This window comes from Amia ocellicauda, chromosome 13, assembly GCF_036373705.1.
Source record: "Amia ocellicauda isolate fAmiCal2 chromosome 13, fAmiCal2.hap1, whole genome shotgun sequence".
Taxonomy (NCBI): Eukaryota; Metazoa; Chordata; class Actinopteri; order Amiiformes; family Amiidae; genus Amia; species Amia ocellicauda.
In genome coordinates, this window is record NC_089862.1 from 9,011,608 (window position 1) to 9,028,596 (window position 16,989).

The 16,989-nt window shown below is 36.4% G+C and overlaps 1 protein-coding gene across 2 annotated transcripts; it reads right to left on the reverse strand.

Moving 5' to 3' along the window:
* Positions 1–8,213: 8,213 nt before the first annotated feature.
* saraf (store-operated calcium entry-associated regulatory factor) lies at positions 8,214–11,966 on the reverse strand. 2 transcript variants are annotated; one of them, XM_066719852.1, is made up of 6 exons: positions 11,619–11,966; positions 11,057–11,235; positions 10,339–10,774; positions 9,867–10,014; positions 9,244–9,335; positions 8,214–8,733 (listed from the first exon to the last, which is right to left on the reverse strand). In XM_066719852.1, exons 1-6 carry the CDS (start codon positions 11,686–11,688, stop codon positions 8,708–8,710), a joined length of 951 nt encoding a protein of 316 aa, XP_066575949.1. In that variant the 5' UTR covers positions 11,689–11,966; the 3' UTR covers positions 8,214–8,707. The 2 variants fall into 2 exon arrangements, with proteins under 2 accessions (XP_066575949.1, XP_066575948.1); XM_066719851.1 differs by having other exon boundaries at positions 10,324–10,774.
* Between the last annotated feature and the right edge of the window lie 5,023 nt (positions 11,967–16,989).

Genomic DNA, 16,989 nt, shown 5'->3' on the forward strand with positions numbered 1-16,989 from the left:
CACAACACTTTCACCTAGTTCTCCTCTGAATCATTCAGATGTTCACTGGCAAACTTCAGACGGGCCTGTACATGTGCTTTCTTGAGCAGGGGGACCTTGCGGGCACTGCAGGATTTCAGTCCTTCATGGCGTAGTGTGTTACCAATTGTTTTCTTGGTGATTATGGTCCCAGCTGCCTTGAGATCATTAACAAGATCCTCCCGTGTAGTTCTGGGCTGATTCCTTACTGTTCTCATGATCATTGAAACTCCACGAGGTGAGATCTTGCATGGAGCCTCAGACCGAGGGAGACTGACAGTTATTTTGTGTTTCTTCCATTTGCGAATAATTGCACCAACTGTTGTCACCTTCTCACCAAGGTGCTTGGTCTTGTAGCCCATTCCAGCCTTGTGTAGGTCTACAATCTTGTCCCTGACATCCTTGGACAGCTCTTTGGTCTTGGCCATGGTGGAGAGTTTGGAATCTGATTGATTGATTGCGTCTGTGGACACGTGTCTTTTATACAGGTAACGAGCTGAGATTAGGAGCACTCCCTTTAAGAGAGTGCTCCTAATCTCAGCTCGTTACCTGTATAAAAGACACCTGGGAGCCAGAAATCTTGCTGATTGATAGGAGATCAAATACTTATTTCCCTCATTAACATGCAAATCAATTTATAACTTTTTTGAAATGCGTTTTTCTGGATTTTTTTTCTCACTGTTAAAATACACCTACCATTAAAATTATAGACTGATCATTTCTTTGTCAGTGGGCAAACGTACAAAATCAGCAGGGGGTCAAATACTTTTTTCCTTCACTGTACCTCAGCCATAACTCTATTAGGAGGGACACTGCATTTTAAAGCTAAGTTGTATTTTACTGCTGTTTCACTGGGAATGTTAACAAATAGTGAAACCTCTATGTAACAATTAGAACATTTTTACTGTATCCATAGACTCAAAATAATGATTTTGTATATTTTTGGAAGACATTATTAATTTTTTAAACCAAAGGGCACTGGAGAAAATAGTCCTTGTGGTCTAAGGGTCTGGGCTTGTGTTTTTCTTTCTTATGAAATAGTTTCCACATATGAAAATAAAAAGCACGCACAAAAGACTGAGAAATAAGTGAGTTTGTTGGTTTAATATATAAAACTGTGCTAACAAGAAGGGTGATTGGATACAGATGCATTTCAAAGCAGGTAAACAAAAATACCAAAAACAAGCTAAGAAACTATAGTTTCATGTTTCACTGGCAACCAGTCCCAGACAAATAACTCAGAGGTATGTGTACATTTCTGTGTAAAAAGAAGAAACTCCAGCCAAAATGTCTTCAGGGAGGTTTTGCGTATACATTGATAGTATTCGCCTCCTGGGAACACAAATCAACAAGAGAAATAGAAGGTCATAAGGTGTGACTATCAACCAGAGAAGCCATTCATCTTTTACAATGTAAGAAAATATATTTTTTGGCTAGTTTTATAGAGTTATTTTTACATTTTCCAACATAAATGAGCATTTCAAGGTAAAAAAAGAGTCCTATCCCACCAAACACGTAACAACGAAAATCAAGTGTTGCTTTGAAGGTTCTGTTTTAGTGTTTTGTAATATAGAGCCATTCTAAAACACATGGGTGTGAAAGTGTTCTAAATATGTTTGTTGCAATTAAATTTGGTAAATGCTTTTAAATACAAACAAAATTCAAACAATACCATTTAGAAAACAAAATCAAAATCCTGTTTCCACTTATTTTTTTACAATGGTTAAATTGTATATAATTTCTTTAATTACAACCATTATTTTATAAGTTTACTTAAAAGATAGCATATTAAAAACACAGCTACTAAAAACACTGTTAAATGCGACCATGTGCACTAGGTTTCATAATGCATGAATTGTTTGGTCTGCATGTAAAGCTTAGGAATATGCATATCATATCCATATCAAATATCAGAAAACTCCTTTAATTACACATCCTTACACATTGTTGTAAAAAGAAACTGGGTATTTTAGCAAATAGGGGCATGGGCCTCTTTGTCACTTTGTCATCATTAAGTAATATTAACTTTTAAGTATTAAATAGTTTGAAAACATTTTGGAGATCAGAGTTTTTAAGAAAAGGTTAAAATGAAGCTAAAAAGGGTAAAGTAATCAAAGGTTTTAAACTGACAACGTTATAACTTTAAGACTTGCAGACAAGACTATCGTTTATGCAATGACGATAGGAGTGATAATTTTAAAATGCTGTATGTGCGCTCGGCTTGTTTCGACTTTTGAAACCATTTTTGCAGACATATTGAGTAAAGCATTCACATTATATCGGGGTAGAGGTGGAAACCAAAATGTTCCACCACACTGGTGTGCTTTTCCATCTTAGTATCCTTGCATTCAATATGCAGGTCTATTTTTCACAAGCAATTTTGTTGTGTGTTCAACCTGTTGTTTTTGTTTGTTTGTTTTTTAATTGGCACAGAATATCAACCTACGTGGCATGTGAAAGGTGTAACTTTGCTGCACACTTCTTCATATAAATACCTCCAATTGCCTACTTCAGCTTGAAATTCTGCCACTAAGCCTGCATCCACTGCAGGAGGGCTGCAGAGGACAATGGAAAAAATGTAATTTTGTTCAAGTGGCATTCCAAGTAGCCACAACATTTTAATGATGTAAGCATGAAGTCTAGGGAACACAGTGCAACACAACATGGATCTGCATCAGAAATCTGCATATCATTCTATGTTGTAAAGAAAATTGATCTTTAATACCACAGGGTGCTGTTCCAAATAAAAACCGAATTGAATACTGAAAAATGTTAGCCAGACCACCTTTATCACATGACTAATCCAATCAAGTTTGATAATATTTCCATGTCACATTATAAGTAACCAATAACCAATGAGGTAAATAAGCCCTAATCTACTGAATAACCTTGTGTGTAGTGAGTGGCTTTATCTGTAACTCATATTTTCAGAACTAAGAAATATAAATATAAATATCATAAATATGTAACTCAAATATTGTTTGCTTACTATTAGAAACATGTGTTGAATATAATAATATGTAAAAAATATAAGTTAAATATAATATGTTGAAGCTAGTACCATTTCTCCTAAAATAATTGTCCCGAAGCAGCTAGTACATGTGTTTTGGGTGTGGTGTACAGTATATGGAGTTGGAAAATAACTCTGATTATAAAATATGCCCGTCTGCAAGCTAATAAAATTCCAACCTAATGCAATTAATATGCTGACATGCAAGTAAAGGAAATATACTGATCTTGGCTCTCTTAAAAGACTACAAGTGGAGATTATCAATTATGACATTGTGTATTTAGTGTTATGTGCCCAAGTCTTATGAAAGAGCAATGCAGAGAAGTGATGGTTTTCATTTAAAAAAACACAAATCAACTGCTTAGAATTACTACACCAGGTGTTTGGCACTATTAGTTTAGAGCCTTCCTACATTCTTTGTCATCAATAGCTTTTTTATTATAAATACCCCAGGGTTATCACAGTTGGATAGCCACAGAGAGACTTTTAAAGAGTAAGGAAATGCTGCTATTGGAGAATGCCAAAGAAAGGTCCTGCTTTTTGTTAGACTAATTCTCATCTGATGTTATATAGGAGCCAAAATTGTTGTAATTTACAATAACAAATAGCCACAAATTGACAATCTGTTATATTTGTTTTCTGTAACTACCTTTGATTTAAAATAATTTGTAATTATGATTCAAATATAATAGTTTTTAATTGCACCCAAACTTAAATTGCAGTACTTACATAGTATGTGGCTTCAAGTTACTTTTGTAATTACTCTAACAACAGACAATTCTATACATTTACAGAATGTACCAATCATTAATATCTATCAAAATGAACAGAAGATCATAAAAGGCTACAAACAAGAATAGGCTCAACGTTCCAATCTGGTTGTTTGCTGCCTATTTCTTTATGAATTTAAACCATTTGCAGAATGATTCAGTGAATACATTTCACCATAAAACAGACCTCTCACTCAAATAGTTTACAGACTCACCAAAGATTTGAAATTTTGGATGGTTTGCAAAATTGCGATTGAACCAAGAGACTTATAAATCCCAAAGAACAATACTTTCAGCTGGGGCGGATGTTTACATGCATTTGTTTAAGTTATACTAAATTTTCTGGGAGATGAGATGAAAGAACACCTATCTTTACAAACAAGGTAGAATTAGTAAATACTGGCATGGAGGTCTTTATAGTACACTGGTGTTCAGTTTTCTTCACATCTCTGGTTAAATCAGAAACAGTCATGGAGTGTTATCAAACTCAAGTACCTTTTCATGTTGAATTTCACAGAGAAGCTGATCGTGTTTTAGCTCTATAGTCATTTGCTCCTGTAGGCAGAGTTGCGTGGAGAGCGCAGTGAGGTCTTTCCTCAGACTCCCCTCTCTCTCTCTGGCCACAAAGGCTTCCCTCCAAGGATTGCTGTACCAAACCAAAGTAATCCACCATTTTATAATGATACAAAGCACAGGACATACAAACTTAAGCAGTAAACCTCTGTGATGGGAGCTATTCTACTACACTTCACCAATATTTTCTTCTGCCATTCAAATCAAGTTACTGCTATGTTAAAGAGAGCTGCAATGCGTATCAAAAGCTATAATTCATAATGGAGAATAAAATAAGTAGCTAGTAGCTTTTTTATTATTATTGTTAAGACAAATTAGTCAGCACATTTTATTCTAGTATTATTGTGGTTCTACATATTAACTTTGAAAAAATTGGAACAATCCGTCATTGGCTGAATTTTGGAGTTACAGGATTAGGCTGAGAGTGGTTTCCTGTGTAATTGATCAAACTGAAACCAAACTACATAGAATCCCTTCCAAATACAGTTAAAAGGTCACATCGTCTGCACTGTGTTCAGTTTATATTTAATACCACCCACTTTAACAGTAATTATGATAAGTAGATATAGAATAGAGTATTTAAACATTGTGTCCAGACAATGATAAATGGCCCAAAGTCATATGTAGGTTTGCCTAGTTCAAGGTAAAATGAGGTATACAGATGTTGTGAATATTTCTGTTTGTACATAAAATCTGTTATTAATTGTGACTTTATTTATCAAAGCAAATACTGCATCTGAACCAATGTCTGGTTGTATTTAATGCACAGTGATACATGTATTGAATGTAATTTTAAGCATATAATCACTATCCTAGTCAATAATTCTAAGAGTTTTGCTTTTGTTATAAATACACTGCTAACATACAAAAAGCTAAAAACAGGCATTAAATATAAACCTCATATCAGTATTATAAACACATGCTGTTTCTGTATTAAACAGTATCAAAACACCACCAAGTACCACTGGCTAACATCATTCATACGCTACGTCATACAAGAGGAAGTATTAGAGGGACTTGTCAGTTCTGTCTGTTAATCCATTCAGACATGATGTGAAAAAGTTGCTAAATGTAAAAATGAGAGCAGCCAACAGAAAAAACTAAATTACTCACCTTTCTCTCCTGCAAGACAGTTACACTTTTGTGTAAGAAATTGAATCTGATCATAATCCTCATCTTTTTGTGAATTTAAAAACCTTCTAATTCCTTTATCTTTAACATGTGTTGACCTTCATTGAAGTTAATCTGTACTTGCATTACTGTAAAAATGAAAAGAATGTCATGCTTTTGTTACCAGCTCAAAGGTAAATTGCCACCCTGCTTTCCCACCTCCTTACCTTCAGAGCAGAACCACCTGCTTCATGGTTTCTTGCAAGATTCAAACTGCCATCAGTTTAAATTAATTTTAGAAATAATTTAACTTTTCCTGTCATACTGATATCATTTCAATTTGAATTCAAATTCATTAAAACAACCTGTAAAATGCTCCTCCTTGCTTAGTGCAAGTTCCAGCTAACTTTGAAGGACATTTAGTTCTAGTAGGAAAACTGGAGAACCACAACTCCACTACATATATATATATATATATATATATATATATATATATATATATATATATATTTTTTTTTTTTTTTTTTCTTGGTGTCCATCAAACCAGGGTTGCTTTAGGAAGGAGAACATTTTAATCAGTGCTCTGAGCTGAGATCTTCCAAGAATTTTCCCAAGGGGAGCTGGGTTTGTCTCCTATAGTGAACCAATTTTGATAACTCACACCACATGGAGATATCTGCGTATTTGCAAAACAAATTCCATGACCACACCTTCAAAGACATTTGTGGACTAGAAGCTATACACAGTGAAGGTAGAGTGAAGACTGCTGTCAACTTGGAAAAATAAAATGTGTTATTTGTTCACTCCTATGTTTAATTAAAACTATTTTTATTTGGAAATACATTTCCACATTCTTTAAAGGTGAAACTCTGTATGTGAATTAAAAAACTGTAATTGATTAAATTGAAATTAAAATGCAGTGTTCTTTTCAAATATAGTTAGATAGTCACTGTGTTCAGTTTAATACCACCAACAAAAACCTTGATAAATAGGTATTGAATAGGCACATTTTGAAACATTTTGTCCAAACAATGACAAAAGGTGGCCTTTTATAAAATATAAATTTCTGCAGCAGTCAAGATGTTTGTGAAGAACATAGTGTGCTTTGTTTGTTTAATTAAGATGATTAAATTGGAAAGAAATCCACATACATTGAATTTCAATATTGAAAAACAGTACATGAATTTAAAAAAGGGGTTATTTTAGTGGGACCAATGCATAAATCCATTTAAAATAAAAAATGTGAAGGATTCTTTGCCTCCATCACCAGGTGAATCAATGTCTCTCATTGAATGGATCCCAAGAAATGAAAAAAGACCTAGAAGATGACCACAAAAAGATGTGAAGATTAAATCATAAACTTTGCAGACATGCAAAAGAGAAGCTGTAGATTGAAGCAAGTGGAAACATCTTGGGGAGGCCTTCATCCAGCAGGGGATTGCTATAGGATCATGGTGATGGTATACATTTATATATAAATAATCGTATTAGCCTTTGCCTTATGAAAGCCAAGTTTAGGCCTTCTTGGCAGTGCATAATTATCCAAGTGTGAAAGGGATGGGTTGGGATAACTGGGTTCTCAGTAGTCGAGCGACCCCTGGGGCTTTCCAGGTGCCTGCAGATTCAGGGAGTAGATATTCTGTCAACATTGAATGCTCAGATTGATAATAGACAGCCGTTAGCATTCTGGACTGTCAAAGTGGTCGGCTTTGAAAATTTGCAGGAGGACACGGGTCTTAGATTATCTTTCCCAAAGAAGAATGGTGCCGAGATTAATAATTGGTGATTCGAAATTGGGAGAAAAGTAATTGGGGAACATAATTAAAAAATAAATAACATTATAATAAAAAAAAAAGAGTGCAAAGAATACACTGCTAAGTTTAAATCAGGTGTTTAGTCATAAAGCCACTAGAGGGTGATAAAACACCAATTTGTGGTAAATGAATGTAAAGGCAAGGTTTTTCCTTTGTGTATGATCCTTGCTAATAAACAGACAACAGTAAAGGCTGAATCAAGGATGTTATAGAGACCCTTTCACATTAATAATTATATTTATTTATTTTCTTAAGGCTTTAAAGTGTTGTTCAGAAATATTACACGTAACATTAGCTTATTTCAATGAGCAAATCTCTCATGCACAGAACCTCTAAAATCACTATTCAAAGCATAACTGGTATTCTTTAAAGTATTCTAAGGAAGCTACAAATTCTGTTTGTATTGATAACTGTTATGGTCATGAAGTCAGTAGAGCATTAGAAACCACAGTGAAGAAAACAACAATTCAAAGTTAAGAGCCAGGCAGCATCAGAAAAAGAGCTTTCACAATCTCTTATATTAATGGATGTCCCTCCCTTATAGTTGTAATCTACTTTATTATACGTCTATCTAAATGTACCTTCATTGTTTACCTAATTGTTTGTATCACTTGTAAATGCAACCCTCTCAGAAAAGTTAATTTAACAATAACAGACTTCGGTTGCAATAAATGGCAAAACATTTAGTAACATCACACTTCATTCATGGTTTGTAATTCTGCAAGAACTCTCCTACTAAAATATCGGAACATTTTAATAGTATAGTTCAAAGAATCACAGATATAGCAATCACCATAATTGACTAATTAATCGATTCATTAGATTACAACTGAGCCTTGGTACTGTGAAAAAAAACACCAGGGAAAGCTTTACATTGACATGCAAGGTCTCAAACTAATACATGTATACAAATAATCATTTCATTTCAAAATATTATTTATTAAGCTTCTATACAGAAAAGAAATGTACATTCATCTCAAAGGTTCAATGTCCAGTACATTGAGCTGCTTTCTCTTACTTAATCAATAGAGTACAACATATAAGCAACATATCTGCTCTGAAAAGTTCAATACAACTTTAATTATATAAACATAGGGAACACACTAGAAAATGGAATTCACATTCAAAAATAGTTTTCGAAAAAGTTGCTAAAGACCACATTACATTTACAAGATTTTAATGTGAAGATGTACACTTCACTACATCCCGTGCCCTTCCACCTGCAACACTGTCCAGTGCCATGACAATGCAAACTCGCCTACATCATAAAGCACAATCTTGAAAGCTTACAACACAAATTATATAGTCAATGTAAACTGTGGGATCGTATAAATTACAGAAGAGAGAAAACTTAATTTGGAGAACTCTGAAAGCCTTCATTTCACCTGAATGTGTATGAACCTCCTGCTCTCTTATCTCCTCTTGGTTCCTCCAAAACCTACAGAAAGATGATTACATTAGAAGTTTGTATTCACAGTGCAAAACATAGTCAATCTTTCATGTACAACACATGCAGCAGAGCAAACAAATTGAGACCAACAAATATTTTGGGTGTCCTAATCTGTGAAGAAACCTTTTCAAAATAATAATTATGGTCTTATCTAATATGCGAATTGAAATGAAATCTGAAATCACACTCCAAACCAGAATCCCGAAGCAAGATATTCATAAAACCTTATAATTAGAAAGTCAAACAAATAACTTGTGTTTATCAGTGAAATCAAGATGAAACTGGAGAATCATTAATTAGAGTATCAAATTTCAGTATATTAATATTATTATTATATTAATAACTGACTAGCTATGACTGATTTAAAACTTTGTTATAACTAAAATAAATATTCTGAAATGTGCTGCAAATCCATTGCAGTAAATTAGATTTAATACAAGACAGCAGTAAACCCTACTAAAAATCAACAGCTAAAAATAAAATGCACAATTCCACTACCTGAAGCTGAGCGTGTCCCTGTACTTGCGGGTGATGGCGTTGGTCTGAAGTCTGAGTGCCCTGTATTCCTAGGGTAAACATTGGGCTGAGATCTACAAAAAAAGAAGATAGAAATAAATATTGTATGTTGTTGTTTTTTGTTTTTTTTAATCTCTAACCAGAGAAGGCATGTGATTGAAGAGTGCATCACTGAAGTAATAATTTGGCAAAAGTATGTTTTTTAATTGGGATTTAACAGCTCTGGGAACACTGGGAGTACACTTGCATTGAGATGATATTGGAAGGACACTGGCTCATTTTCAATGTACATTTAAAAAAGAAAATGTGTCCAATATAAGATACTTACATAGAAATATTTACAGAGGTGTATACAATCCTGCTTCTAAAGGAAGAATGTTTTGAAAACCCATTACATGTATTTTTTTAAAGACAAACTCACAGGCAAACCTGTTTTTCATCGAGTGTCCACTATTTCCTGCTTTCCGAATACTGCATCAGGCAAATGCAAAGGTGGGTCTTATATTTACAACCATCTGAGCTCTATCTATCAAAGACTGATGATCTGAAGATACTTAAATCAACAATCTTAATACATCAACAATATAGATTTATTTATTACTAACCTTTGACTTCCAAACAAGTATCCTAATACACCTCCTGTGCCCATCCCAGTCCAAAATCCAGGTCCTGAATTAGCCTGATGTGGAGGTCTGGTGAAATCGCTTTTGAAGCCATATCCACCAGTAGCATCACTATAGCTTGGTGGAGGATCTGGGGAAAACACAATATTCAATTAAGTTATTACAGGACTAACAACTAAACCTATGTGCAAACCAGGAAACTATGAGATCTGCATAGGCCCCCACGAACCAATTATTAGTTTAAAATGTTTTTTTTTTAATGAAATGCAAATATAACAAGATTCCAATTCAAGTAATAGGCTAAACACAATGGTCTTTACAATTTACAATACTTTACAATTTCCCTACTGGGGAATTTTCAACATGTTGTATTGTCCAATTACATTTTTTTGTGTAATTTGTATTATATTTCACTTTAAAACAGTTGTATTCTTCCCACCTGTGTAAGTCGCACCTGTGTAGTCGGGCTTGAACCCAGGCGGGGATGGCCCCATTGTGTGAGCTCCGCCATATTGGTCATAGGCACCGGTGTGGGCATTTGAAGAGCCGTGGTCAGGGAAGCGCTGCTGTCCTTGCATAGGCCCGCACAAGAACATCTTATACACTCCGTATGCAAGGAGCAGCAGAAAAGCGATGACAAGTAAACCACTGGCCTCCCCTCCCGAGCTCTGGTAATTTGTGTTGCTTGAGGAGCCCTGGAAGAACCCCGAGCCGAAGCCCCCAGTGGACGCTCTGCCCTTCTGCCTGCCCTGCTCCGTGAGCTCCAGGGAGTACTCCAGCCCACAGGAGCCCTTCAGCACATAGGGGTCCTCCGGGTAGTTGAAACCCTCGCAACTCACTTCGATTTTCCCAAATCTGTACGAGTTATCCATGTCTGTTTTACACTCCCACTGTGGTCAAACAAACAAACAAACAAAAAAAAAGACAAGGTTTAGTTACCAATTGCAAGTCCCTCTTTTCACAAAACTATTCTTAGAGATAGAATTCACGGCAGAACAAACTCCTGAATCACATCAATACACATGAACTCTTCTGATTAAACACGTGAAGCAGCACAACTCAGTGTATCGTTTCCTGCCCAATGACCTCTTGTCAATCATCAAAATACACATTCATTTCACCGACACTTTGTGGAGGACGGGTCTGTGAATGGATCAAAGAGCTAAACCTACCTGCACATCAACACCATCCCACCCTTTGTTGTAGCACTGGACCACGTCTGGGAGGAAAGCGCCACAGCCAGCCGACCCCCCCAGGCACTGCAGCTGCAGGACAGGGCTGGCTCTGCGGGAACTGGTGTAGCGTCCCTTGTACAGGGTGATCACTTGGATCTGCTGCAGCAAGACACTATCTGAAAACACAGCCAGTGCAGGCCCAGTTAATAACACAGTCAAAACCACTGAATTACTGCCAGAACACCCCCGAAATGAAAGCTAAGCCCACAACACAGCCCCACTACACCCCCCATGAAGTTTCTGTATGTACACACCAAGAAGAAAAATAAGCATGCAGTTAATAAGCAGTTCATTAGCAAACTTTGATACTTGGATTTGGACACTTTATGGATGTTTGGCATAATGCATCTTATTGAATAGCAGTATAATCTAATTCAGAATTATAAAGAATGCTGCTCATTTTAATATGATCAATAACATTGTGTTTTGGGGGGGGGGTTATTTTCAGTTTTGGTTTCTACCGCGGAACAGTATAAACAGCATCCACATTTGAACTCACCTCCATTGTTCAAACTCTCGGCTTGCAAGATGAAAAGAAATGGCACGAATATCGCAATCCAGCTCTTCATTTTGTTGATTGCACGACCACAAATATTCAAAACTGAAGTAATTTCCGGGTTCTTTCAATTGCGGAAACAAACTCCTGAATCGCTCAAACAAGCCTGTCTAGTTATTTTTTCCTTCTTCTTCAGTTTTATAAAATTCTCAGTGGAAACCTTTACAGAGAGCTGACTGGATAACTCTCGATTGAGAAAGAAGTGTCTAGTTATTTCATCATTGTAAGTGATCTGCTGTTTATGTTTTCATCATCCATGATGGTGTCGCTCGACCTGTACTTTTGTCATTGGCTGCTTAAGTGACAGTACGTACGAGACGGGAAGGGTTGTGTATCCTATCGAGGCAGCCATCTTGTTAAGGTCGATGTTAGTACGTCATCATAATAAAGTACAACAGACATACAAACGTAATAACCCTGTATCCAGTGGTATTTTTGTAATGTCTGTCTATATCTGTGTATATTAGCTAAATGTATGTATGTATGTATCTATAAAGCAATCATTTCTTATAAAACACTGCTTTGCACCAATTACCTATGAAAACAACTGAAGCTTGGTTGTTGTTTTTTTGTTAGTTTTTTCTTAAATAGGGTAACCATATGTCAGGTTTTTCACAGATATCATGTGCGTCAGAAGATTATTAAAATTAAATCCATACATGCTGAGGAAAAGCCCTATTTTATCTGAGGATCAGATGCTTTTAGTAACTGTAGGAGTGGTCCCAGATTTGCCTTATTCAGTGATTGTAGGTCAATATATTAGCTGATTTTGTACAGAAAACTAAGGTGTGTAATGTGGAAACTGTTTGTACCTTCAGCAGATTATTAGTTAAATAAAGTAGTGTAGCTGTGCACAAACCAGCCGACAAAACTGCCCTATCGGATGATTTCCCCAAAGGCCAAGGTGACTGTACATCCCGAGTTTCCCTCTGAAGAAGTGAAAGTGGACATGGTCAAGAGATCCTTCAACATAAAGATGGGCTTCACCATCCATCTGCCTCCTTTACTGCTTGGCAAGCTACTGGGACCTTCACCAGATATCTGCTAATAACTAAATTATAATAATATCCACCAAATACATGCTCCTTTATGTGAACTGTAAGTGACCGAGGTCCAGGGAAAATGGGAGAACTGTTTCTTCTTGCATGCCCCATGCAGTCTACAAAGGGTTTAAGGTTGATGAGGAATACATTGTTGCAGAAAAATATGTAATGCCACACCTTATAGTGCTGACAAAGGAATTATCTCTGCTGTCTGCTGTACTGTACATTTCCCCCGAATGTTGAACTGGATGTCATTTCAAAATAATTCTTCTGTGAAACAGAAGGAAAAGTGAATGACATATAATATCACAGTTTTGGAACACATAATAAAACATTCTGTTCATTGTCAATGAAAATTAGTATTCTGCAACAATTGAAAAGACAATGAATATTAAATTAGATTGGGATTACTGACAGAGATTTTTCTCTTTTTTCTTTTTAAATACTGTAGTGGGAAAATTTACTTTAATTCATTTTTTTCTATAAAGCAATAATTAATTTGTATTTATTAATTTCTGAGGGCTACTTTAATTAATTCATAAAATAAGATTTTGGAAATGAATTTGAAGTTATTTAAAATACAGAAAATACATATTTGACCCAGGTCTGATACAATCAGATAAATCCAATAACAAAATTATAAACATTTCTTTAACAATTGTATAGCCAAACAGTGTGTTATATAAATAAAGTTCGGAATCCCAGATTCTTATCACCTGCTATGGGATATGAATAGTCAGGCGGGTGTTAAAAGACAAAAATCATGAAAATGCCAGACTTAGTATTTTAAAAAATATTATTAACATGACATCTGAATCTATTTTCAGGTAGATTATTAGGTATATCAAGCTAAACAACCAGCACAAGGATGGCTTAAGGGTTTTCACATGTTTCCTGAGGCTGTGGGATACCATCCACAATGTTAGCTAAGATTACCCATACTCTCTTTTTATAGAGCCCTTAAACCAATTAAATTGTATATCTTTTCACTGTCACAGAAAATGATGATCACTGTATAAAACGTTTTTTCACATACTAAAACCTTCCTGTAATCATTTCTAAATATAGGAATAAGTTATCTTATGGTGAAACATTTCTATCCTGATGGGAGTGGTCTCTTCCAGGATGACAATGCCCCCATCCACAGGGCACGAGGGCTCACTGAATGATCTGATAAGTATGAAAATGATGTGAATCATATGCTATGGCCTTCACAGTCACCAGATCTCAACCCAATTGAACACCTATGGGAGATTGTGGACCGATGTGTTAGACAGCGCTCTCCACCACCATCATCAAAACCCCAAATGAGGGAATATCTTTTGGAAGAATGGTGTTCATCCCTCCAGTAGAGTCCAGAGACTCGTACAATCTGTGCCAAGAGAATTGAAGCTGATCTGGCGGCTTGTGGTGCCTTATTAACACCTTAATGAGACACTTTATGTTGGTTTGTCCTTTAATTTGTCACCCGTCTGTGTGTGTATATACAGTACTGTGCAAAAGTTTTAGGCAGGTGTGAAAAAATGCTGTAAAGTAAGAATCCTTTCAAAAATAGACATGTTAATTGATTATATTTATCAATTAACTAAATGCAAAGTGAGTGAACAGAAGAAAAATCTACATCAAATTCATATTTCATGTGACCACAATTTGCCTTCAAAACAGCAAAACTGGAAGATGTCAAACAGTTGCCTGGCTGTGAGGAACTGCGGCTGCAACAGAGCACAGCAGCAGACGAGTGACAGGGACTGACTGTGACAGTGTTGTTTAAGCTGCATCTCTCTGACCACCACACTGACAAAGGGGAACTTTTACAACCTCCTTCAAAATGGAAGGAATACACAAGTTTACTTTGTATGGACTATTTTTTGTAACAGAGGAGACAGAATGGGACATTATTAATATTAGTTCTTCTTGTGTCAGCATGTGGTCCTGGGGCTCTATATAGTCAGAGTGTGGGGAGCAAGTCTTGAGGGAGATTCCCATGCTGTGGGGCAGGTCTGAAAGAGAGAGGCACAGATAATACATGTGAGAGGGATCTGCTTCCATGGTCTCATGTTTGATTGTAGGCTGAGGAGGCTCATGGGTATATCCACTAGAACAGTGGTACTCAAACCTGTCCTGAAGTACCACCTACCCTGCTGTTTTTTGTTCCAACCGAGCTCTCAGTTACTTAATTGAACCCTTAATGTAAGTAATTTGATTGCATTTGACTCTTTAAATTGTGTAACTGATAAAAAGTTGGCTCCCAAATCACTTCCTTATTCAATGTTATACTTATCTTAAAACCCCTACTGTTCAAAATAACTATAAAGCTCTGCTATAGGAAAGTATTACTTCAGTTAAGGGTTAAATTAAGTAATTTAGCACTCAGTTGGAACAAAAACCAGCAGGGTAGGTGGTACTCCAGGACAGGTTTGAGAACCACTGCACTAGAAGTAAAGACCCTGATTAAAGGAAGAAAAATACAAATTGTAACATTATTTTTTTATTATAATTTCATTTAGAGGATCTAATCCTCCCACTCCAATTTGAAATTTACAGTTGGTGAATGTCCTTTTGAATAGAGAACATATGACTGTATGATTCAAAATCGAACTGTGTAATTTAAGGATGATAATGCATTCTATAATGCGATGTGCAGTGGTGTTGGCAAGGTCTTGGCCTCATGGTAATGTCCTGATATAGCCAACAGATGGAAGAACTGAACCTAAACTTGCAGGTGCCCGAGTATCCACAGCAGTCACTTGTGTGCACAGACATTTTCAACAGTTGGCTTCCACCCACCCTCCCCCAGTGACACAAGGTAATTTGTATGTCAACTCCTGGACAAGCTCGCAATGTTAAAGGAGGGAGTTGAGATATATACCATCCTGGGGATTTATTGACTTAATGTATAAGGGTTTAAAAAACTTTCCAATTACTTACCTTGTTTTTTTTAAGATTTCTACTGAAGTTGGATATGTGAATATTCATATTTAGTTCCTTAGGAATTTGCTCAATGCTGGTGACAGCCAACAATGCCCCAGCTATAATAGCAGATGCAATTGCAGCTCCTGCTTCCATTTTTAAAGCGATGTGTGTTGGCAGCTTTCTTCCACTGAAAACACAACAACAATTTATATATACCGATCAGCCATAACATTATGACCACTGACAGGTGAAGTGAATAACACTGATAATCTCGTTATCATGGCACTTGTCAGTGGGTGGGATATATTAGGCAGCAAGTGAACATTTTGTCCTCAATGTTGATGTGTTAGAAGCAGGAAAAATGGGCAAGCGTAAGGATCTGAGCGACTTTGACAAGGGCCAAATTGTGATGGCTAGACGACTGGGTCAGAGCATCTCCAAAACTGCAGCTCTTGTGGGGTGTTCCCGGTCTGCAGTGGTCAGTACCTATCAAAAGTGGTCCAAGGAAGGAAAAGTGGTGAACCAGCGACAGGGTCATGGGCATCCAAGGCTCACTGATGCACGTGGGGAGTGAAGGCTGGCCCGTGTGGTCCAATCCAACAGACGAGCCACTGTAGCTCAAATTGATGAAAAAGTTCATGCTGGTTCTGATAGAAAGGTGTCAGAACACACAGTGCATTGCAGTTTGTTGCATATGGGGCTGCGTAGCCGAAGACCAGTCAGGGTGTGGGATGTGCTGGACAAACAAGTCCGATTCATTTACTTACAGGACTTAAAGGATCTGCTGTTAATGTCTTGGTGCCAGATACCACAGCACACCTTCAGAGGTCTAGTGGAGTCCATGCCTCGACGGGTCAGGGCTGTTTTGATGGCAAAAGGGGGACCTACACAATATTAGGCAGGTGGTCATAACGTTATGGCTGATCGGTGTATTTAATAGTGCATGTCCAGTGAAGAATTGTGGAAGCTCCTTAAACTTCTATTACATTTTCATTCATCCATATGACAAATCAGTGTTGTGTTTACGGTGGAAAAATATTACTATTTCTAACCAATAACAACTTCAGGCTGCTAATGTATTGTATCTGTATCTATAAACCAATAGCATGTGGTGGTAAATAAGGAGGCATCCATTAAGAGGCTTATCACCTCTCATTGTTTTAAAATAAAGTATACCTACAGATATGACTCAAAGAAGGTAAGACTTGTCAATAATGTTAATTTACAGTCACTTGGCTGATTTGAATTTGAATGCATACACTGATTTTTTCTAAAAATTTCTTTAAAAAGCAGATACATACAAGTTATCTTTCAAGTGGAGAATAACACTGAAAGGTGTCTATGGGAAGGTGCAATTC